Raw genomic sequence first — 21,772 nt, 5'->3', positions numbered from 1 at the left:
AATTACGAGACGAATCTAATGAGCCTAATTAATTCATCATTAGAGTATGTTACTGTAGCATCACTGTATCACTTTAGTGTCTAATCACATCATAATTAGTCTCATTAGATTCGTCTCGCGATTTACAATCCATTTGCGTAATGCCATTTATTTTTTGACTATATTTAGTACACTATATAAATGATTTACAAAAAAATTATATTTTATGTTGTGGGATCCAAACAACGCCAAAGTCAAATTCGTGCATCCCATCCGTCCAAATACAAGTTGTGCACCACACCACCCCATCCTCTCCCGCTGATTTGATGCGTGACGGGTCATGATCCACCGGATTCCACCCACCCAACCCCCCACTCCCCGACTCACCCGTCCTTCCTCCCCGGCCCGACCCGACCCGATTCGACGCGATCGGCAGCCGGCCGCCTCAGAGTAATCGTGATTAGGGAAAAAGGGGAGCGGCGGCAGCAAAACCCCGCTCCGGAAGGCAGAAAACCACAATAAACAAGGCACGCAACGAATCCGATCCCGATTTAATTCGCCCCAAATCCGCGCACCGATTAATCCCCCCTCCCCCCGACGCCGGCCGCGGGCATGCTCCGGCCATTCCTCTCCCCTCACAGCCCTGCCGCCGCCCCCGCTTCCACCGCAGCCGCCGCAGCGGCGATGCGGCCCGCGTCCTCCTCCCGGTCCTCGGCCGGCGGAGGCGCGGCCCACCACCACGGGCACGGCCACCACGGCGGGCACAGCGTCTCTGTATCGGGGTCGGCGTGGGCGACGTGCCGGCACACGCCGTCCTCGGCGACGCTCGATCTCCTCATCATGCTGCTCGTGCTCTTCTCGCTGTCCTTCCTGCTCGCCTCCTCGGTCGCGCACGTCGCGCGCTCGCTCTCCCCGCTGCTCGCCACGCCCCCCGTCGCCGCCGCGCTCGCGCACGCCGCGGCCGCGCTGCCCTACCTCGCGGCGGCCGCCGCGCTCGCCGCCGCGGCCTTCCTCTCCTGCCACCGGCTGCCGCGCCGGCGCTGCCGCAACCCGCGCTGCCGAGGGCTCCGGAAGGCGCTCGAGTTCGACGTCCAGCTGCAGACCGAGGAGGCCGTGCGCGCCGGCGCCGGGAGCACCGTCGGCGGCGCCGACGCGGCCATGTGGCGCGAGATCGAGGCGCTGCCGTGGAAGGGCGGCCAGGGCGGGAACAACCCGGACTATGAGTGCCTCCGCGCCGAGCTCCGCCGCATGGCGCCGCCCAACGGCCGAGCCGTGCTGCTCTTCCGCAACAGGTGTGGATGCCCTGTTGCTAAGCTCGCGGGGTGGGGCGCCCCCAAGAGCAAGAGGCGCAACAAGAAGTGAGTGCTCGTTGACCATGTTTCGTTTCATTGCAAATTCTACCAGATGACTTCAGTACACCGGCTAAACTTAGTCCTTCCTCGCAATTTTCATGGAATGATAGGGATTTAACGGTTCTCTTAACACAGTAGTTACCCATGGTGTTCCCTCCTCCATTGTAGTGGTGTCAGTTATGTTTGTTAGTTTGAGCCGCCTAGTCCATTGATTGCCCTGTTAATCTGTTTCTGTATGTGCAAACAATCAAGCTTGCTCCCATTTTGATGAATCATGGTCTATCAGTACATCTCTGTATGCAAATAGGTAACTGTATTGTGTTTACTGTGTGACTCATCTATAAAGCAGGGATGTACCCTGTTTGATTGTCTCGTGATTGTAGTGGGAATTTTAGTCTAGACCATTTTCTGAATTCAGTTGACTTCTATTCCTTCCGTGATTCTCTCAACTGTTTGTACTATAGCTTGCCGTGCTAACGTCTTGTTTGTCATGGGTTTGCAAGAAAATGAATGAGTCTTCAGATGTGAATGGGCTGTTACCAGAAGTTCGGCACTGAGCCAAATGAAAGCCATAGTTGTCAAAGTGACCAAGCTTAATTGACAGAAACATGGAATAGAAACCAGATACCTTTCTAAGTTGGTGGGCTTGTCACCTCCATGTTTTGAGCCACCTCCATGTTCTAGTTCGTCTCTTGATAGGATAGGTGTATTTCTTCTCATGGAATAGCCTTTTCAATTCAAATGCACTACTGTTTGTTCCATGAATTGATTTTGCTGTTGAAGGAGGTTGCCATTCTTAACAGAAATGACCTTGGGTAACCTCTAATTTGATTATCTTTGATGATTTTTAGCTGATATAAAATGTAAGGTGAAGGGCCACCTACAGTCTAAAGAGGTTTTGGGAGGTTCTTTACCTCTAAAAGGCTTGAGCATCACCTGTAAGATAGAAATATAAGCTCATTTGTATAGCTTGTGACCTGCAGTACTTGCAACATGGTGATTTTATAATTTGATCACAGATAGGAAGATGTTACTTCAGTAGACCAATTGAGGCAAGAAAATTGATTAGCCATGAAAGCAGCTTGGAATTGTGCTTAATGGTTCTAGATTACACTATTATGTTATTTCTAGGCTAGAAATTGTAGAAATGAATACCGGGACATGACACTACAGTATGATATTGATAACATTGAAATGCTGGGTGTGGGGATTTGACATCAACGCTTTGCCATCTCATCAAACTCAATTATAGGACAGCTTCCTTTGTTTGTGTCGCAAGGCCGTTTAGCCATCTGCGATGTGTGGTACCTCATTGGGAAATCTCTGTTTTAGTTAGTAATCTGTCCCTGCGAACCATACACTTACCTACTAGCCTAAGGAAACTTTGTCATACCTGAGCTCAATGAATCTCTTGCATGTATTTAACACTTCTTACTGTTGTCAAATAAACCATAAAGTTTTAAAATTTTGTAATTGCCAATAGAGAAATTTGGATTCTTCCAGTTCACATTTAAACTGTTGTTGTGTTCCTTCTCTTTAATTGGGCTGGGAAAATCAAGGGTATGGGTCAAACTTGTGGTGTTATCTTTTCATTTAACAGGTGTTGATGTGATTCTGTATATCATCTTCCTATTAGACCTGCCTGATTGTACAACTTATTGCATTTGTGCAGAGTTTTTTCCTATAAAGCTTGATAATTTGTGGTTATGGCTTAAATGTCTAGCTGTTTTTTTGGTGTTTGGGCTGATAAAGAGATAAAATGTTTACTTAATACTTATGATCATTTCTGCTTGACTAAAGTCTGCATAATACCCTTTTTCCTCTTTGAGAGGCTTACTATTTTGTTGGACATGGATTTCCTGATCTTTTGAAAGTTCTTTCCATGTTGGCATTTTGGCAAAGTTTTACATTTGGAATTATCTTTTAAACTTCTGCTATTGATTCATGAAAGTGTTTGATATATCACGTAGAAATGATATCAGTAGATTTTTCATTTAGTTGCTTATGTACCATGATATATCTTCATTTTTTGCCAACTTACTGGTACTGATGTTTTAAAAAAAGTATTTATCCATCTCATCAATATCTAAAAGAAAGGGTCAAATAGAATAGAGGTGGAATTTATTATGCTATCCTGGTTTCAGCTCTTGCTGCAGAAGAATGCATTTTTCTATGTTGATTGATTCTGAATTCTGACAGATTAGTTCAGTTAAAACTATGTAGATGTTTAGATAGGTTATGTTTTCTGAATCTTTAATTGATTGGATTTGACACATAAATCAACCCTTTCATTAAACTTAATGTATTAGTGCTTTTCCTTTTGTTTGATTTGATTATTCCTTTTCTTCGGAAAACATGTGTTGACAGCGATATCAAGATAAATCACATCTTTGCTTGTAGAAAGAAATCTTGCACTAAATGATGCATTTTTTTTTGCGCATTCCACTATGTTTCTGGAAATTGCTTGTTCATGCTTTCCCTTTGCTCTATCTTACGAAATATTATGTTACGGTTTGTGTCTTTATGTTTGTATATGTATATTTTTTTTCTAAGTAGGAGTATATTAGTAGTTCTAATTGCTAAAGTTGTACAGGAAAGTAGAAAATTTGCCAATGCCTTTTCATTGCAAAATTTATTACTGTAGTATTGTTCTTTTTATTTTTACTGCCCAGTAGAAATTGTGTCCTTATGTTTTAGTTTTGTTCTGCAGATGTTATATTTCTACATAAAATTGGCTAGCCCATTTCTGGGAAATTGATTTGAGCATAATGTTGTACATTTCTAGTAATGTTATGAGAGTTCATCCTTTGATGTAATTGCTTATTGCTCTTTGCTTGCTGTGTTAATACTGGCATGCATGATACAAACATACACATTATATTTTTCCGTTTTGCCAAACTACTAATTGCTTGTTTCTTTCTCGTTTTTTGAATTATAATTTTTGCAGGGGCACGCAAGGTTTGATACATGACCGAGGGGTGAGGTGAACAGAATTCTGAAAGCACCCATGGCAACGGTGTTGCTTTAGACTTGTCGTGCTGTTGAATAATACTCCTGGTGAAAGATACAACAATTACAAGTGGTTGCACCATGATTGTATTGTTACAGGGGGTCCGCTGAACCCCAACAGATATACTGATACAAGACAAACGATGCAAGAATAAAGAACTGTTAAAAGGACAATAAAGCGTAAACATTGGCGACGTGATTGTCATGCTTGTCCCGTTATGGCCCCCATTGCCTTTCTTTTTCTCGCACCGGATGCAAAGTATACATGTGGTTGGGCGTTGTTGATTGCTCTAAAGCCTAAAGGCATGAGCACTATATTATATGCCCCATGTTGTGATTAAATAAGTTATATGCGGCAGCTTTGTTTTTTTATAAATACTCTGAAGCAAATTTCTTTTAGATCTTTGGAGTATTACAATATGACTTGTTGCCAAGGTTGTGCTTTTGAGTTTGTGCTAATATCTAAAACATTTTTTATGCCTCGGATCAGTATCAGATCAGCTCGCTCATCTGCTGAGGCTAATTTACTGAATGAATCATGCATTGTTTTGCGTTTGTGTGGCTAGCATATATCCTTTTCTTTTGTTTTTGCAAACAATAAACCCAATTCAGTCATGTTAACACTGGGTTTGTGAATCCTTCGGTGTTCAGTTCTAAGGCACGTTTGATGTTCTAAATTATGATGGTAGCGTTGATCAGATCTAGCAAGGGCACCCCGCAGTGTATCTTGCCAGACTCGGCAAGAGCGTGGGCCCGAGGAACGGGTAGAAGGAGTGATCTGTAGTTGGCGCAATGTTGATCCTATAATAAGGTGAAGTCTACAGCATGCAGAGTAGTAATGTCATGGAGAGAGAACGAGGGAGGAGAAGAAGTCTACCGTATGCACCTTATTTTTTTTTATTCACTCTTACCCGACAGTAAGGCTACTACCAGGTAGTAGTTATTGTTGATGTCCACATTGCTTCTTACCGGTAACAAGATATTCTTTATTCCTTCTTATCCCCTTCTTACCTTCCATTGCGGAGACCCTAACGTCGCGTACCAAACTTACTTTGGTAAATATTTGGCGGGGGGTGAAGTTTGATTCAAACAGGCAAAGGCACTGAGACAGCCTCAAAGCAGTGGGCTATTGGGGGCAACTTGCGTGGCTACCATCTAATTCATCGTAGAAAGAATTTGGTGGAATTCCGCATCTCTCCTCATTTTCTTCCCCCAACAGCTCCACTTCGACCCTTCATCCACACCTTCGGTCAGCGGTGCCCGCCGCGCACATCACCCACCCATTCACCGCCACGCCACCGATCATCGCCCCTAGGATGTTCTGCCTCGTCTCCACCATCCACCGAACCGCCACCATCGTCAGGCCGCCGTCAACCCTGACCTTCCTCTATAGCTACCGGCCATGAAATCCCCCACCCCTAGAAACCTGAACCTCTAACCCTAATTGCCGTCTCAACCACCACCCTATCTGGTGGCGACCTTACCGCTAGCCGCTCCACCAACTCTCACCCCTTGTCGATGGCCGCTCCCTTGGACCCTAACCCCGGCAACTTGGACGGTGCAGCGAGCGGTGGCAGTGAGCTATAGCTATGTGTTTTGCGACTGGTCGCATCGCACCCGGGGCGAAGCTATAAACGGGTGCTGATGCACTAAAAAATAAACAAAATCAGTAACTATATATATATATATATATACAACTCAACTCTATGCAGCTAAGGGCCCGTTTGGGACAGCGTTCGTGGCGCTTAAACGCGAAACGCAGAAATAATCGCGCCAAATGGTTCGCGTCAGACGCGCATTCCCCGATCGCACCCAACGCAAAATGCGGAGGATTGAACTGCGCAGGGGAGAATCAGAGAAGCGACGTTTTGTCCACGTTGGCGTATAAGCAAAGCACGTCTGGCGCTCGCTGTCCCAAACAGGCCTAAGCCGCTCGCAGTCGCAGCCACGCGTGTAACCCCGGACATTAGCGCCAAGCCGCCCACGACCGTTACCCAGAGGCCAGAGCGTGCGGAGTTGGATAGAGCTCGGCCGGTAATTTTGCGCCCCATATCACTGCGCTGCCCCGGCTCGGCCCGCCCGCCCGCAAAATCCTCCGTCGACCCAAAACCCCTCTCTGCTCACTCATCGGCGGTGGTCGCGCCGCCGCGCGCGCCATGGCCGCCGCGGCGCCCGCTCTGCCGCTGCACACCTGTCTCCGGGCGGGGCAGGCGTCGCCCTGCCTCCTCTCCCCCGGTCCCAGCGTCTTCGGCCGGCGGTGCACCGCTTCGTTGCGCCTGAGCCCTCTTCGCCCCGCGAGGCCCCTCTTCCCCATCTCAGGTTAGTTTGGTGTTTGCACTTCTGTAGTTGGCTCGCGTCGGGGGCCTTGACTAGTTGGTGACTAATGACCGCCTCGTCTGCTGCAGCTGTGGAGAAGACCAAGGAGGCTGCGGCCGCCGAGGAAGCCGAGCTGGAGGGGATGCCGCCCGAGTTCTACGACGAGGTATGTGCGCGTCTGTGCGCGTGTATGGGTGGATTTCATGGTTAGTTCGCTGAGGCATTTCATCGAGCGGGTGATGTGCGAGCTTAATCCCATCTCGTTACGGTGAATTGGTGGTAGGAATGTAGGATCAACAAGTTTGTTGTGAACCAGCAAATGTGACATGGACCATATGCTAGTGTTAGAAACATTTCCTTTCTGGAGAAATAGAAATGTGTTTTCCCCCTCTCGTCTTTAGATACGCGCAATCCACTGGGGCTACAATTTTCATGGTACCACTAGAAACTCTCTGTTGCTGCATTCAACCCTTCCTGCTGTTAGTCTATCTGCTGCTGTGGGCTTTGGGCAAAGATGGCCAAAAGCTTTATTAACACAGTACTCAGTATTGTTCTTCAGCAAACAACTAAAATCACAATTTTGTCTTCGGTAGGTATACCAAACGTGTACAGTTTCTGAATCATTCTGCTGCCATCAACTTTTAGCCTGTAGGACCAATTTATCATTGGCATGGGTCTTCCTCACAAGTTGCTCAGTCTGTGTTGAGTTGACATAATAACTTTACAACTACCAGTGGCATCCATCTCCATTCCCTGTGACCTATAGTTGGAAGCAGTACCCGTACTTTGATGTCTGAAAACTGCTTACTTCCTCAAAGATACTATGTATCTTATCTGTGCAATGTATACATTCTCATTAAACAGCATCACTCATCGTATTTCATTCATTTTTATATTTATATTTGTTGACGGATGGTATCAATAATTTTACCTTATTTCAGAAACAACTATTATTCTGCAAGCAGATATCACATATACTTCCACATGCAGGAGTGGCAAGCCCGTCAGCGGGAGAGGACTAAGGAATGGCATGCATATCGGCAGAAAGAGGAGGCTGAGGAGGAAAGGATAACAAGTGAATACCGAGAAATAGGCATGCGCCTGAAAGCTTACCCACAGGAAGAAGTCCGTAAAGCTAGGATTTTAGTTTCAAGTTTCATAAGAGCTGGTGAAGATGTTGAGGAGGTAACCAAACACCTCATTGTGCCTTCTAAGATGCAAATAATTCCCCTGATTTACTATCCCGTGTTTCTGTCCCTTTGTCTTTATGCTACATCAGCTAACTGTGGTTTTGGTGAATTATGGGAAGTAGTCACTGTTAGTGAATAGCACGATACTGGAACAGTGTGAGACAAATGTGACCGAACAATATTGCTCGCTTGATTTCTTGGCCGTTTCAGTGACCTAGTGTCCTAGACAACACTTTGAAATTGAAAATTACAATATTGTTCTCTTGATTTTTTTGGGCGTTTCAGTGACCTAGAGTCCTAGGCAACACTTTGAAATTGAAAATTATTCTGATACAGGGCATTTAAGCTGTCACAAACTCAAGTCTTAAAGATTACTCATTGCAAGTTTGCAACTCACAGATTCCTGCACCAAGCACCGTGCTCCCGCCTCATAAGATATATTCTCTTTTGTTGCTGTCACCTAAATGCATCCACAATAAATCAATAATCCATGCAACTGTACTACTTTCACTTGTCTATATATTTATCATCCGACTTACCAAAAGTTGACTCCAAAGTGTGAGCATCAATGTATTGTTCCACGATTCTCTTATAGCAACTAAAAGAACCACCAAAATGAAATTACTAGAGTTCCCTAAATTCGCGATTTGCTATCTAGGACACTGTTTTCTAAAAATTCACTTTCAGAAAAAGTTTATTTATTGATGAACTGCAACTACTCGTATGCAGGAAATTGAGAAGGCTGCTGAAAGAGGAGACCTTACTGAACTTGTTCTTATAGTCATTTGGAATCGACTTGATGTTGCTCGGCATGATGTATGTAAAATTTCTCTTTTAATCGTGATCTATAGACTTTATGGATTGTTTATCCTTATTACAGTTCAAGTTCTTACATTTTGGAGTTTAAAAGATTTTCTTAATTAGGAATATTTGTTGGGAGCTCTTAAAATCCCATTTCTTTTGTCACTCATTTAAATATTTGTAGCGTTACCATTGTTCTATATATTTTAATTTGTAAACAGTATTTACTTCATTTCCATACAACTTTCATTTGTTCACCAGTTTATCTTGATGCTTTCCTAACTTCTCTGCATAGTAGAAAGATACCTAAGATGTTCCTTTGCTTGTAAGTTAACAACAGATTGTAGTTTTTGGATAGTTTAAATTGGATCTGTACCATTAAAAGATCCCAAAGTTAGATATATACCATCGTGACCTACATGTCATTGACTCATGTGAGCCCCACTTTTGGGTATCTGACATCTGTTCTACCTGCAGGATGAGCGGGATGCCATTAGAAGCCTTGATCTCTTATATAGAAGGGTAGAGGTAAGTGACATAGCTTTACCTTCAATCGTAGCTAGATGAGTTTGTGTCCATATAAGTCGAATATTCAGATATTCCATCTTTGCTTGCAATTCTCTTATTGGTGTGTGATGGGCTAATCGGAAATCGGAAATATGAACGTAGGCGGAGATTCTAAAGAGTGAAGCAACTCCTGCCATGAGATTACTCAATGAGCTTCTTAATCTTCATGATGGAGGTGATGATGATAAGTGGTTAAAGAAATGTAGAAAGCGCATGCTTGAAGTTTTTCCAAGAGAGGACCCATTCACTGTGGCCTTTCCTGCTAGTTTCAACATGGAGAAGGTATGTTATTTCAGTAGAAATGATCTTACCATGTCTTCACAAGACTTTCAGGAATAGATTTGTCAAGATTTGAGCACACCAAATTTAGGCAAGAGGCACTAACAAGTAATAACTTTATTGCTCTTAGACATTGCTCCTTAATTTTTGGACTTGTGCTGAAACATCACCTCATCTGTCCTATCTGTGTTAAATATATAATATGGTGGAAGCAAAATACAAGCTACCCATCTCTTAGTCTTTTTGAAAGTTTTGAAATAATTGACATCAAAAGCAACACATTCATTTTGAAGCAAAGCATACATGAAATTATGATTACCAATACAGAAAATATTATCACACCTACTGTAGAAAATTTGCTGCTAAAGAAAATCAATATCTCCATTTCGGTTAACAGTTTGATTCAGGATATACTGCTTCCTTCGCAATTACTTTTCCATGTTGCCTTCATCCTCAGATGCTACAGAAACATCTTGAATGTTTTGTTTTCTATACTACTTCCTTTTATTTGTGCCAGCGTGAAGGGCGAATTGAGCTGCCACCTCAGGACGATGATCTTCTTCTGAGGGTGGACTTTGTCAGGGAAGTCGATGAGCTACTTAAAGAGGTTCAGGTTGAGCAAGAAAAGAATAGGCTAGAAACCGGATATGATCCTGAATCTGTTGTGAACATGCTGAAGCAGCAGGAGAAGCTGCAGACTATACGGCAAGTGGAATCTCTCCTGGAGCTGGCATCCTCCCTGAAATGGTGAGGACTGAGAAGCACAATCGAGCAATTATGGCCGCTTCAGGGAAGCTAGAAACAATTAACTTCACATAATACTCGACAGAGCACGTCCTTCAGGCTTGAATCTTGGTTTTCAGCTAGTTAGACACCATTAACAGTTCAGTTCTGGGTAGGGAGCATCAGCTTCGGCACTAGTGTACATTTGTATGTGTAGTGATAATGATATGTATTTGCAGTATCAATACAAAATCTGAAACTGGATGGTCCAACTCCACTGCAGTCGCTTTTGAGTTTTGAAGTTTGAACATAAACTGGATGCGAAGTGGCAGTGTTTCCCAGTAGCCTCCAGTTTAAACATTGTATGCCAAAAGGAACACAAAGACCGTGAGTGCAATGGAATTGTGCATATTTTGAATTGTAGGTTGGCATTCGCATAGGTATCATACACGGGCTGTACTTCATGTGCTCAGTTGAGCTGATGGTGCGGCACTATTGCACTGGCATATATAGGACAGTAACCTTTTGGCTTTATAGCATAAAATGGCAATGGGAGAGATGACTTCAAGTAACATGAGTTCAACATGGATCTGACCCGGAATCTGTTGCATACATGTTTAAGCAGCAGGAGAAGCTGCAGAGTACACGTCAAGTGGAATCACTGCTGAGCTGGCGTCCTGCTTGAAATGGTGATGACTGAAGAGCACCATTTGAACGATTATTCTCTTTTCATAGAATCTAGAAGGCATTGACTTCACATAACACTCAACATTTCTTTTTTTTTTAAGATATAACACTCAACAATTCGAGCACCTCCTTCATGGTGTACCTTATTCTCTGATAGTTAACCGTTCCGGGTACATTTGATTGTGTAGAGATGTGTAACGATTTATGTTTGCAGTGTTAATAGAAGACAATCAGAGCCCCTGGATGATTCAACCCCAGTTCAATCTCTACTGCTTCACTCATTTGAAGTTTGAACTCAAGTAAATGGAAAGTGGCAGTGTCTCCTTCTGGAGGTAGTCTCACAAAGTAGGGGAGCAAGGGGGCTGTCTACCTTGAACCAGGTGAAACTGCAAGCCAGCAAGCTCCACTGCACTGCGTTCGACACGCAGAATCAAAGTACGGGGAAGGTGAGATCTGAGATTCAAAGATAGCGAGGTAGTTGCAATTTGCATGTGTGTTTTAGTCTACGTGGCCTGGTACTGGTATAGTCTTTCAATTCCTTTATTAGATTAAGGTCCTGTTTGGATGGACTAAAATATATAGGACTAAAGTTCAGGCCGATGTTTACTAAAAGGCTAAACATGGACTAAATCTGAACTAATTGGATAAACAATCAGTCCATATTTTAGTCCTAATTAGTCCATACCAAATTCAAGGACTAAAAATTAGTCGTCGAATCCAAACAGGACCTTAGTCAAGCCAATTAGCTGCAGCTGTAGTCACAGTTTTTTGGATAAATAGATAGGGGTCCGAGTACTTTACAGGTAAAGAAGGTAAGATTAACCCTAAAAAAGTGATGCAAAAATTGATTTGAATCCAAGTGCGCGGAAGGTGAGTTCTGAGTTCCCAAAGTGTCAAGACTGCACAAATAAAAAGACCAAGAACACTGAATAATAATTAATGAGACTTAATTAATTGTCAAAAGCATAACTGTAGAAGTACCTGGAGTTGTGCATGTTCTGAACAGCAGTAGGTTGGGCAGAGTAATGAGGCATCAAACATGGTCTTCACACGACGCGCTTCCCGTACGTGATGATCAAACGCTTGAATCAATGCACACTTGCCCAGGCAATATAAAAGGCAGCAAGAGAAATGGCTGCAAGCAACATGAGCTGAAAGTCGGGACTGCGGGGAAGGGTGGAGAGAGGGATCTCAACTTGTGCAACTCTTACGTGTGATGGGCAAAACCCAAGGGGCGGTTCCTCTGAAGAAGTTAGATATGGGAGACATCTGGAACTTTTGAATGACTTTAGGACCATGTACACCTAGTCATAGGGATGGTCAGTGGCGCTTGGCGCCCTCCATTTTCCGTATCTCTCTCTCTCTCTCTCTCTCTCTCGCAGTATCAATGAAAAATTATTCATGCAGGGACCCTCAACCCCCAATGATTTCTCAAAAAGAAAAGGTTGAGATGAGCTGAAAAATTTTGAGGATGAAGTTTAGTCAATCTTGGTTTACCGAAAACACTGTACCCTCTAGACCGTATTGCAACATATAGCTTTGTAACGACATGTCTGTTTTTGAGAAAATATTGCTAAGCAAAATCCATAGGTCGATCTCTTACAGTATCACAATACTTTTCATGACAATTGAATTGATGATTTTAGAGGTAATCTGGCCATGTGGATTATTAACCGGCAACTACAATAAACTTGCAGAATTCCTTATATCGTAGAGATAATCATGAATGCGGAACATTTACCTGATCTCCAGTTGTGCCCTAGCAAAAATTTGGAAACACGTGTGCGGACAGTACAATACAGTAAAAAACACTCCGTATTCGATATAAGATACATCTGCAACACGGTATTCATATGACCCACTGTAGCAGCATCCTGGATGTATCTGATTCGCTAGCGAATAAAGAGAACGACTAATATTAGCTTGACATATCATCGTTTACATTTTAAGACTAAACTTCAGAAGTTCCAGTTTGCTGCCGTGAGCCCGTGACTTGGTACATCTTGGATATTGTCCAGGTACATAGCTAGACTGCCTTATAAGGATGCAATATTTGTCTCTTGAGCAACATTTCTAAGTAAAATACATAGCTATTCTTTAGCTATGTTCAAGCCAATCTTATATATATTCTCCAGATAGGGTTATATCATTGGAGAGCCATGTGAGAAAAGATACGTAGATAATAGTGTTTATGTGGCGCCAGTCAAAGCCCTGCATGCAGGTTAGTCCCATGTTCCAGATGTCTCCCATGTCTATTACTATCTAACAAACTATTGTCGCTGTTACGAGCATATGCATACATATATATAATTAGGTAGCAAAACAGCATATGTACACACATCTTACTTAGCTTGTTCTTAATAAGATACCACAGTACTACCAACTTCTAATTACTAACATCTGCTTGTCCATTAACTCTGTCCCCCCTAACTTCCTATGAACTCGCATTCTCTCATGCTGCTGCCCTTTTATCCTAGAAGAAGGCGAGTAGGATTCATCTGCTGCTATAAATTGCCTGTGCAATAATTCAAGCATTCATTCCATCATCTCGCTCAGTTCGCACATGGTGCATGGTAGCAATCATCTTTGATGCCACTGTACATTTTACAGGTCACTGCTGTTCTGAACATGAATGCTTGCAGAATGCAGATACACTAATTTAAGTGTCTTGTGTTCATTTTGTCATGTGGGCTGTTGACTCTTTGGAATGCCTAGATCTTTGGAATGTATAGAAACTCCTGACTCTTTGGAAGGTAGAGCTCCCAATTGCTGCTGTTTGGTTCTGCGCATCCTACATGAACATGCGACAATGCAATGCTTGCTGGCTCGCAGCTCCACCTGGTTCCCGATGATATACAGACTTGGCTGTTGCCTCTCCAATCTTTGCAAACATGAAACCGGATGGTAACTCCAACGTAAGACGCCGCCATTTTCACATCCGGATGAGTTCAAACTTCAAAGGGTCTGATCGGTTTCCTTCTCTAGCTCGTTTCTACTTTCTAGCAACTAGGCTCCCGCTAGCCTGGTTGTGTTCATGCAAGTCAGCTTTGTTTGGATGGCAGCATTACGTATAGGCCTGATCAGATAGAGCCGGTGTTTGGTTGATCAGATTGTAGCATTATGTGCATATCAATTTCTGCCGTCTTTTTTGTTTTTTGGCCTTTTTTTTGGAAAGATTTGCACTTTCAGACCCTTTTTGAAACAATTTGCGTTTCTGGACCTTGGACCTCGGCGCCACGGCCGAGGTAACACATCTCGGCGCCACATGTCGTGGCACCGAGGTGTCGGCACCGCTCCAGCATGGCGTCCAGCGTGGGCCAGCATGGCGTCCGGCGTGGCGTCCACGTGCACTACCGGAAAACGTTAGTTTGCCGTGTGCCACAAACTTTGTCGTGGGCGAAACCTCGGGCACACGGCAAAGAATAGGTTTACCGTGTGCCAGAAGAAAAAGCTCACGGCCAAGATCTAGCACACGGCCTACCCATGTTTTGCCGTGTGCCTCAAGAACCAGCACACAGCAAACACGCCTGGCACACGGCAAGGCCATCTTTGCCGTGTGCCTAACGTTAGACACACGGCAAATGTGGCTTCCAGTGCCGCCGTTTACCGCCTGTCACATTTTGTCGTGTATCTAGGTGCAGCACACGGCAAAATTTGAGTTTGCCGTGTGTTTTTCCCTAGGCACACGGCAAAGTATTTTTTTTAAAAAAAACAGAGTTTGGCCTCCACACATTTTCTTGTATAAGTATACAGTACATGCTGCTCCATGTTAAATTTTGATAAATTTCTCGATATTTTTGCTATATTTAGACATTTAATTTCAGTATTCCAATTTCTGATGATTGAATTGGAAGTCTTTTGATTAGTGGAGTATAAATAATATAAAATTGATAGACATATTAGTGAGTTCATATTGTGGTTGTATCCAAAAAACGTAAGTAAATTTTGAATATCTTCGTAATAAATCATGGTCCAGAACGTGTTGCCAAGTTAGTTTAAAATTGTAATAAAAGCAAACACATTCAGAAAATTAAGAAATTTGTCGTGGTGTCATTATTTCATGTGTCGATACTATGGTAAAAAATTTGAAATGTTTCGCACAAGTTTCGTCTTACAGTAGTTATAAATCGAAACATCTCCAGCGAAAATCTGTAGAGTTGAGAAGTAGTCGTATAAGTTTATACTAAATGTTACGAACAATTTTACAGATGACCTTGAAACTTTTTCTATTTGCAAAACACAAGTAAGGTTGTTTCATGCAAAAAATCGGTTATTTTTCGATTCAGTTTGATAATAATTATTTTTTTGGCAATAAGCTATTTCATATTATATACATTGAAATTAAGATTTAACTGCATGAAATAATAACTTTTATTGTATGGAATCAGAAAATATGAATTGTTAAGCTAAATTGTCAAGGTACGTTACAAAATTTGACAAACTTTAATAACATGAAATATAGGAACAAATAGGTTGCAACGATTTATTTGTCAACGTTAATAAAATTAAAGCTAAAAACACATGAAATAATAAGTTTTCTTTTTTTAGTGAGTTAGTTTGGCTATGTAAAACACTTATCTAAAATTTACATGCATGGAATAACATAATAATTGAAGTTTACGAACTGAAATTGGAAAAAAGGAAAAAAAAACTTTGCCGTGGGCTTTTGCCGTGTGTTTTGGATCTCGGCACACGGCAAACCCCCACTTTGCCGTGTGCCGCAGATCTTGGCCCACGGCAAAGAGGTGACCCAGCTCCTTATCGAATTTGAGCTCGCGACCCGACCACTCACATCTCACTCTCTCCCACTGTCTCCCTCTCTCTCCGCGTCGCGCCCCTCTCGCCACCCGCCGTTGACGCGCCGCCGCCGCCTTCCCCGCCCCGCGGCCTCGCGCCTCGGTCCCCGCTGCGCCGCGCCTCCATCCCGGCAGAGCTCTGGGCGCGCCGCCACGCTTCCACACCGGCCGCGCCGCGCCGCCCCGAGCTCTAGGTGGACCGAGCTCCGGCTGCGCCTGGCCGAGCTCCGGGCGCGCAGCCCCCGGCCGCGCAGAGCTCCGGCCGGTGGCCCTCCGGTGCCGAGGCACCGTGGCCCAGCTCGGCCCCGAGGCGACGAGCTCGCGCCACTCGCCCCCACCCACGCGTCGCCCATCCCGGTGTGCCGCCGGCGCCACCCGTAGGTAAATTTTTTAGTTAATTAGTTAAATTAGATAATTAATTAGTTAAATTTATTAGTTTAGTTAGTTAGTTAGTTAGAGTAGTTAGTTAATTAGTAAGTTTAAATATTTCAATTATAGTAGTCAATTTAGTTATTTAGTTTAATTAATTACACTATCCGTAAATTAGTTATTTAATTTAGTAAGTTTAGTTAGTGAAACTAATTAATGTAGTTATTTAATTAGTTTAATTTAGTTTAGTTAAATTATTTTTGTTTAGTCATTTAGTAAGTTTACTTTAGTTAACGTAAACTAGTTATGCGTCTCCCGTTCGGAACAGATTTGGATTGAGATATGCAGATCATTGCATATCTATAATCGTATCTGGTTCGAATTGTCCACGTTTTTTGGATAGCCCGAGAATGCGTAGATGGAGTCGGTTTCCATGCTCTACTTCGATCCAGATCATAATTTCGGCAGCACCTCCCCATTGTTCTCCTAATACACAATCTCCCTTCCGAACGTGTATTTGGAGAACATCGGGGATGTGCTACCGAAATTCTGGTCCGGATCGGAGTAGAGCATGGAAACCGACCCCACCTACGCATCCTCAGGTGGGATTAGGACCTATCTTAACCTATTAGAAACTATAGACATCGTGTAGATGCAAAGGTGGTATTTTATATTATAAAACTCATTGACATGATAGACAATGGATGACCGTGCGTGGATGTACACGTGATGGAATCATGGGGGTGACGTGACTGCAGATTGGATTGAGAAGACCGAGACATTCTTGAATGGAGCATTTTCAAAGCTCAAAGGAGGAAAAAGCACCTGGTGTCCCTGTAGTAGATGTGGAAACACGCGTAGACAGACATGGGAAGAGATGACACGTCATCTTTTCAATCATGGATTTACGAGAGACTATACCCGGTGGACCAACCATGGTGAAGCCAATCGTATGAGAGGTGACAGTACATCAAAAAATCTAATTAGTGACGGCTGAAAACATACATGAGTGACGGCTAAATTGAGCGTCACTAAATTTATGTCACTGATGTGAACCACATTGGTGACGAACAAACACCCGTCACTAAAGACTCACAATAGTGACGGCTGTTGAATTTGCGTGTCACCAATAACATAGAAAGGTGGCAGCTGTAGACTTCGCACGTCACCAATAACAAAGAAAGGTGATGGCTCTAGAATTCGCACGGCACCAATGATAAATAAAGGTGACGGCTATAGGAGTTACGTGTCACCAATTACCCTCTTCAGTGACAGAGTGGCTACAACACGTCGCTAATAATGGTGAACAGTGATGTGTTTTTACGATGCACGTCTCCAATGATGTGAAAAAACAACAAAAAAAAAAGGGGAGGTTGGAGGCGCCCATAGTTGACATCGATTGCATTCTAAAATTCAAAATTAACATGCATTTCCATTTTTCTATTAATCTCAACTGAAACAAACTGTATAGAACATTTATATCACATAAACCTTGTACAGCACCACTAATATCTAAATCCTACTTCAGCTTGCTTGTTCTGATTGCAATCATTTCACTAATTTTCGACTCTTGCATCTTCACTTCTAAATCTTTAGTAGTTGTGCCTTTTCCGACTTCAGATTCTTGGCACAGATTGATGGGCTATTTCACATGAAGGCACTATCACTCAGGTTAGCGAGATATCAAAATAAAATGAAATAAATCCATATACACTACAACAAGCAATACCTTTTAGATTGTTGTAGTGCATAATAGATGGTTCTTTCGCTCACAAACTATAACTGTAGGAAAATACCTCAAACCTGGATAGACATTTATATGCAGTGGTTAAATGCATGACAAATATTTACAGGGATTTCATCTTTTCAGCCTATGACAGGCAAGAACAGAAGCAGTGAAAAGATGAAATGATTGACCTTGAGGAAGACAAAATGCATAGCCTATAATATATAAGTACAGAAGAAACAAGTCTGTGAAACCAAGAAAACAAGTTCAGTAGGATATTTTCATCAAAGAAATAAGAGTAAGAAAGTAACATAAGAGAATAGAGCAATAAATTTACTGAAGAGGATTAAATTTCTAAAGCAGAAACACATTAGCCATTGGTGTTCTCTTAGTGGTAACTTACCATTTTGATGCGCCGGAACTTGAAAGTATGTATGTGGAAGAAGCAGACCACTCTAGACAATCTTCGCAGCCATCAAATTCACCAGAAATAGCTTGTAGCAGTGATCACTATTACTGCTAAGCAAACATAGGACATGAATCAGACTTTATCATTACAAGAAACCGTAGAGGTAACTTCAAAAAATCCAATCATAACATGGGAGCAGAAGAAAATTACCCAAGGGCTGGTTGTTTTTAGGGAGGTTAGCTGCAAGCATATCATGTTCTACAACCAAAAACTCAGCTCGTTGCTTGGTCCACAGAATGCTCTGCAAAAAAGAGCAGTATTTTCTACGTGAGATAAAACTCCAGAAATTTGCAAGTCTGAAGCAACTATCACAGTACATAACTAATACAAAATAGCACAAGGTAACATTGTAAGAAATAGCCATTGCAACTTATCTGTAATTCACTAATTCATCATAATAGGCGCATACACTTGTTATGCAAAAAGCTGCATATTCTAGGTCATAGTTGCTTACCTCCAACACAACATCAGGGTTTATTGAAGTAGGAAAAGGATAACTAAAAAATACTGATACTGGACATAGTTGCTAACCTCCAACACAACATCATGATTTATTCAGAAAGCGTCTGTACAGCAGCATCTATTTTGGTCATTCCAACCTACAAAACTTAGGAATTGAATACGAGTCACGGTCTGATTTGGAATATTTTGCAGAGCAGTGAACATAAGTACTTCAAAATAACAATATTCTTGTCCCAATGCATCTCTGATTGATGTAAAGATATGCTGATCTACAAAATATTCCCAATCATCATTAGTTGAGAACTTGAGATGTTGTGTCACCCTAGCTAACTGCATATATTCTCTAGTTGTATCTGTACTCTACTCTCTGCTGCTACCTTTGAAATTATATTGTACGCACTCAATCCATTTCCTATATAAAGCTAAGGGTGCCATCCAATGCACAAAGCAAGAATCCATTAGTAAGTATACCAATGTAATGCATTGTTGTGGCAGGCAAATATACAAAAAAAAACTCTTAATTCATTATGTGGACTTCTTAAACTCAATAAATGATTCCATTATGTTAACGATGGCATGGTATTTTACTACAAAGCAACAGATCAGGCTGGTGCAATCAAATCACAACTAACAGGTCTGCATGATGAACCCAATGGCTCAACAATGAATCAGATGCAGTTATCTTCTTATCTAGTAAATTATCTTAGACTTTTAGCATTTTTAAAATTAAATTATTCTGCAACTACAAGGCTAGTAATTGAGCTTAGCAGCTTACATCCTGCTTACCCCTAATTTCTATCCAAAACATTAACTCCTTTACAATTTACAAACAGATCCATATCCTGAGCATCCAGAATGTTTAAGGACACACATAGAATACATCACTGACCAATCCAATTCCACAATAATTATACTGAAACTGCACGTTCGCATCCGGAATGATATCAGATTAATTAGCCCAAGCCCATGCTCAAACTGCACATTCGCTCTCAAATCCGAGTACAGAGCCTGCCGCTACCAAATCCAACCCCACGCGATACAGAATGAGATCAGATTCCTCACCGTATCCATCCCAAGCTCCACCATCTGCGGTGGGTGGTGGTACAGCGCCGGCGGCCCGGCACCCGCGACCTCATCTGCATCGAGAGACATGGAAGCCACCATCTGCGGTGGGTGGTGGTGCATCACCGGCGGCCGCCTGCACCCACAATCTCGTCTGCATCGGACATGGAACATGTTAGCGTCCAAGCCGTACCTGTGCAAAAGAGAGAGAGGGGAAAGTGCCTTCGAGGAAGTTGACCAAGGAAGTGGAGGGTTTGTGCTCGAGCATCCCGAACTCTTGGTTCGCCTGCGGCGGTGGCACATGGCAGAGGAGGGGGATGGAGAGGAGGATCCCTGATCCAACAGCGCGCCGTCGCCGGAGATGTCGACCCGCAAGGTGGCAGACATCACACACGCAGGGTTTCCATTCCCGACCGGACCGGCCTAACCGCCGGGCTCCGGTACCAGTTTACCGGTCTGGTTAGGCCGGATACCGGTCGGAACCAGACAAAAAGAAATTTGAATTTGAATTTTGAAGTTAAATCGGTACGTACCGGTATTCCGGTTGTATAGTTCGGTATACCGGCCGGTTTGGTCGGTATACCGGTGTTTTGGCGGTCCGGTTTTAAACCGTGAACCGACCTGTTACACCGGTATACCGGCCGGTTTGGTCGGTATACCGGTAGTTTAGAGTATTTTTCCGACGCTTGAAAAATGGATCCCCAGTGTGAAATAAAAGGAAATTTCGACATGAGCTATGCACATTTTAATGTAAATAACCGTACCAAAGCAATGAGTTATAATCATGCATACAAATACAATAGTAATAAGCGTGCATACAAATACGGAGTTATACACCTATACACATGAAATGAAAGTTCAACGTAGGAATGGGAAGACCCCCATTTGGGATGCGGTTTGGTATTCGGCGGTGGACATCAAAGCGATACCTCGCACTCTAAGCAGCTCAGCCTTGTAGTGTTGCCAAGTTTGGCCCGTCCACGCCGATATTGTCTGTTATTCCTGAACTAACATAGTGTAAAAATGGGGGTCTTCCCATTCGTACACCCATCTCGTCGGTGGCTGCATGCTGATGTCAGGAATGTGATAGTGAAAAGAGTGCCTCGAATCGCTGTAGGAGGAAGAAGAGTTCTGTGGACTGTCATAGTTCGTCGGTCCACCTGTTCTCCTCTGCGATTGCGGTGCTCCATGGTCGGTGTCCTGAGTAGCATGTGTGAACTGAGTTTCCCCTGCAATCAACCATATTTCATAATTAGTAGTCAATAGTCAGAAATATGTGTGTATTTGTATGTGCAATATATACCTGTGAAACGAACACCACGAGCATGAGCACTACCACCACCAGCAGCATCAGCACCACTACCACCACCACCAGCATTAGGCTCAACACCGTCACCATCATCACCATCAGCGGCCGAGCTGCTATCCTCGGACTCCTGATACGGAGGACTACGCTCACCTTCGCCATCATCAGTCTCGGTGTCGCTGCTCACTGGTTTTGCTGTTCCTTTGCCTTTTCGACGCTTCGAGTCACCCTTCTTAGGCCCCTTGTGCAACTTTCTCTTCCCTAGGTGAGTGTCACCTATATTTTGACGTGCCCAATCGCTGATGGAATCATTCCCCGTAGCCTCACGTAGATCTGACACGTTTATTTGATCTCTGACAATATGGGACGGGAGAGGGATGTCGCCGTCATCATCATCCTCGTCCAGAACTGGAGCCCGGTTAGATCTACCATATTCCATCCATTCCCGCACCGGATTTTTCTCATCATAGAAAGAAAGATGGGCTGGCTGGTCAATGAAATCACCTTCTTCACGCATCAGTGGGCCGGAGACCTCCTCAAGTCGGAGACGAAGATTGTAGTTGACATAGACAAGCTTATTAAGTTTCTTGTGCGACAACCGATTGCGAACCTTTGTATGCAGCAAGGCAAAAGTACTCCAGTTCCGCTCGCATCCACTGGACGAACAACATTGTGAAAC

General features: G+C 43.3%; 2 protein-coding genes and 1 long non-coding RNA gene across 10 annotated transcripts; 2 read left to right on the top strand and 1 right to left on the bottom strand.

Moving 5' to 3' along the window:
* Window positions 1-431: 431 nt before the first annotated feature.
* Window positions 432-4,540, top strand: LOC120665595 (uncharacterized protein At5g19025-like). Its single transcript, XM_039945190.1, has 2 exons — window positions 432-1,337; window positions 4,279-4,540. The coding sequence occupies exons 1-2, from the start codon at window positions 592-594 to the stop codon at window positions 4,316-4,318; spliced, it is 786 nt and encodes a 261-aa protein (XP_039801124.1). The 5' UTR covers window positions 432-591; the 3' UTR covers window positions 4,319-4,540.
* Window positions 4,541-6,357: 1,817 nt separating this feature from the next.
* LOC120665594 (protein PALE CRESS, chloroplastic-like) lies at window positions 6,358-10,639 on the top strand. 2 transcript variants are annotated; one of them, XM_039945189.1, is made up of 8 exons: window positions 6,358-6,505; window positions 6,551-6,659; window positions 6,746-6,822; window positions 7,647-7,841; window positions 8,576-8,662; window positions 9,125-9,175; window positions 9,317-9,496; window positions 10,011-10,634. In XM_039945189.1, the coding sequence occupies exons 1-8, from the start codon at window positions 6,497-6,499 to the stop codon at window positions 10,242-10,244; spliced, it is 942 nt and encodes a 313-aa protein (XP_039801123.1). In that variant the 5' UTR covers window positions 6,358-6,496; the 3' UTR covers window positions 10,245-10,634. The 2 variants fall into 2 exon arrangements, with proteins under 2 accessions (XP_039801123.1, XP_039801122.1); XM_039945188.1 differs by having other exon boundaries at window positions 6,362-6,659; window positions 10,011-10,639.
* Window positions 10,640-17,475: 6,836 nt separating this feature from the next.
* On the bottom strand, window positions 17,476-20,182 carry LOC120665593. Of its 7 annotated transcripts, none has more exons than XR_005671234.1 (5): window positions 20,026-20,182; window positions 18,795-19,941; window positions 18,414-18,504; window positions 17,798-18,310; window positions 17,476-17,728 (listed from the first exon to the last, which is right to left on the bottom strand). It is a non-coding gene; the product is annotated as an uncharacterized LOC120665593 (long non-coding RNA). The 7 variants fall into 7 exon arrangements; XR_005671232.1 differs by having other exon boundaries at window positions 17,476-17,710; XR_005671233.1 differs by having other exon boundaries at window positions 17,476-18,039; window positions 18,198-18,310.
* Window positions 20,183-21,772: the final 1,590 nt, after the last annotated feature.

Source organism: Panicum virgatum, chromosome 3N (assembly GCF_016808335.1).
Source record: "Panicum virgatum strain AP13 chromosome 3N, P.virgatum_v5, whole genome shotgun sequence".
Lineage (NCBI taxonomy): Eukaryota > Viridiplantae > Streptophyta > Magnoliopsida > Poales > Poaceae > Panicum > Panicum virgatum.
The sequence above is the reverse complement of the archived record's forward strand: the minus strand, read 5'-3'. Positions and strand labels throughout refer to the sequence as shown.

Bases quoted from the DNA above. Each gene is read 5' to 3' on its own strand.
- LOC120665594 (XM_039945188.1), top strand. From the start codon at position 6,497: ATGGCCGCCGCGGCGCCCGCTCTGCCGCTGCACACCTGTCTCCGGGCG. The intron at 7,842-8,575 runs GTAACCAAACAC...ACTCGTATGCAG, and splicing joins CTGGTGAAGATGTTGAGGAG to GAAATTGAGAAGGCTGCTGA. The intron at 9,176-9,316 runs GTAAGTGACATA...ATATGAACGTAG, and splicing joins TCTTATATAGAAGGGTAGAG to GCGGAGATTCTAAAGAGTGA.
- LOC120665595 (XM_039945190.1), top strand. From the start codon at position 592: ATGCTCCGGCCATTCCTCTCCCCTCACAGCCCTGCCGCCGCCCCCGCT. The intron at 1,338-4,278 runs GTGAGTGCTCGT...TAATTTTTGCAG, and splicing joins AGCAAGAGGCGCAACAAGAA to GGGCACGCAAGGTTTGATAC.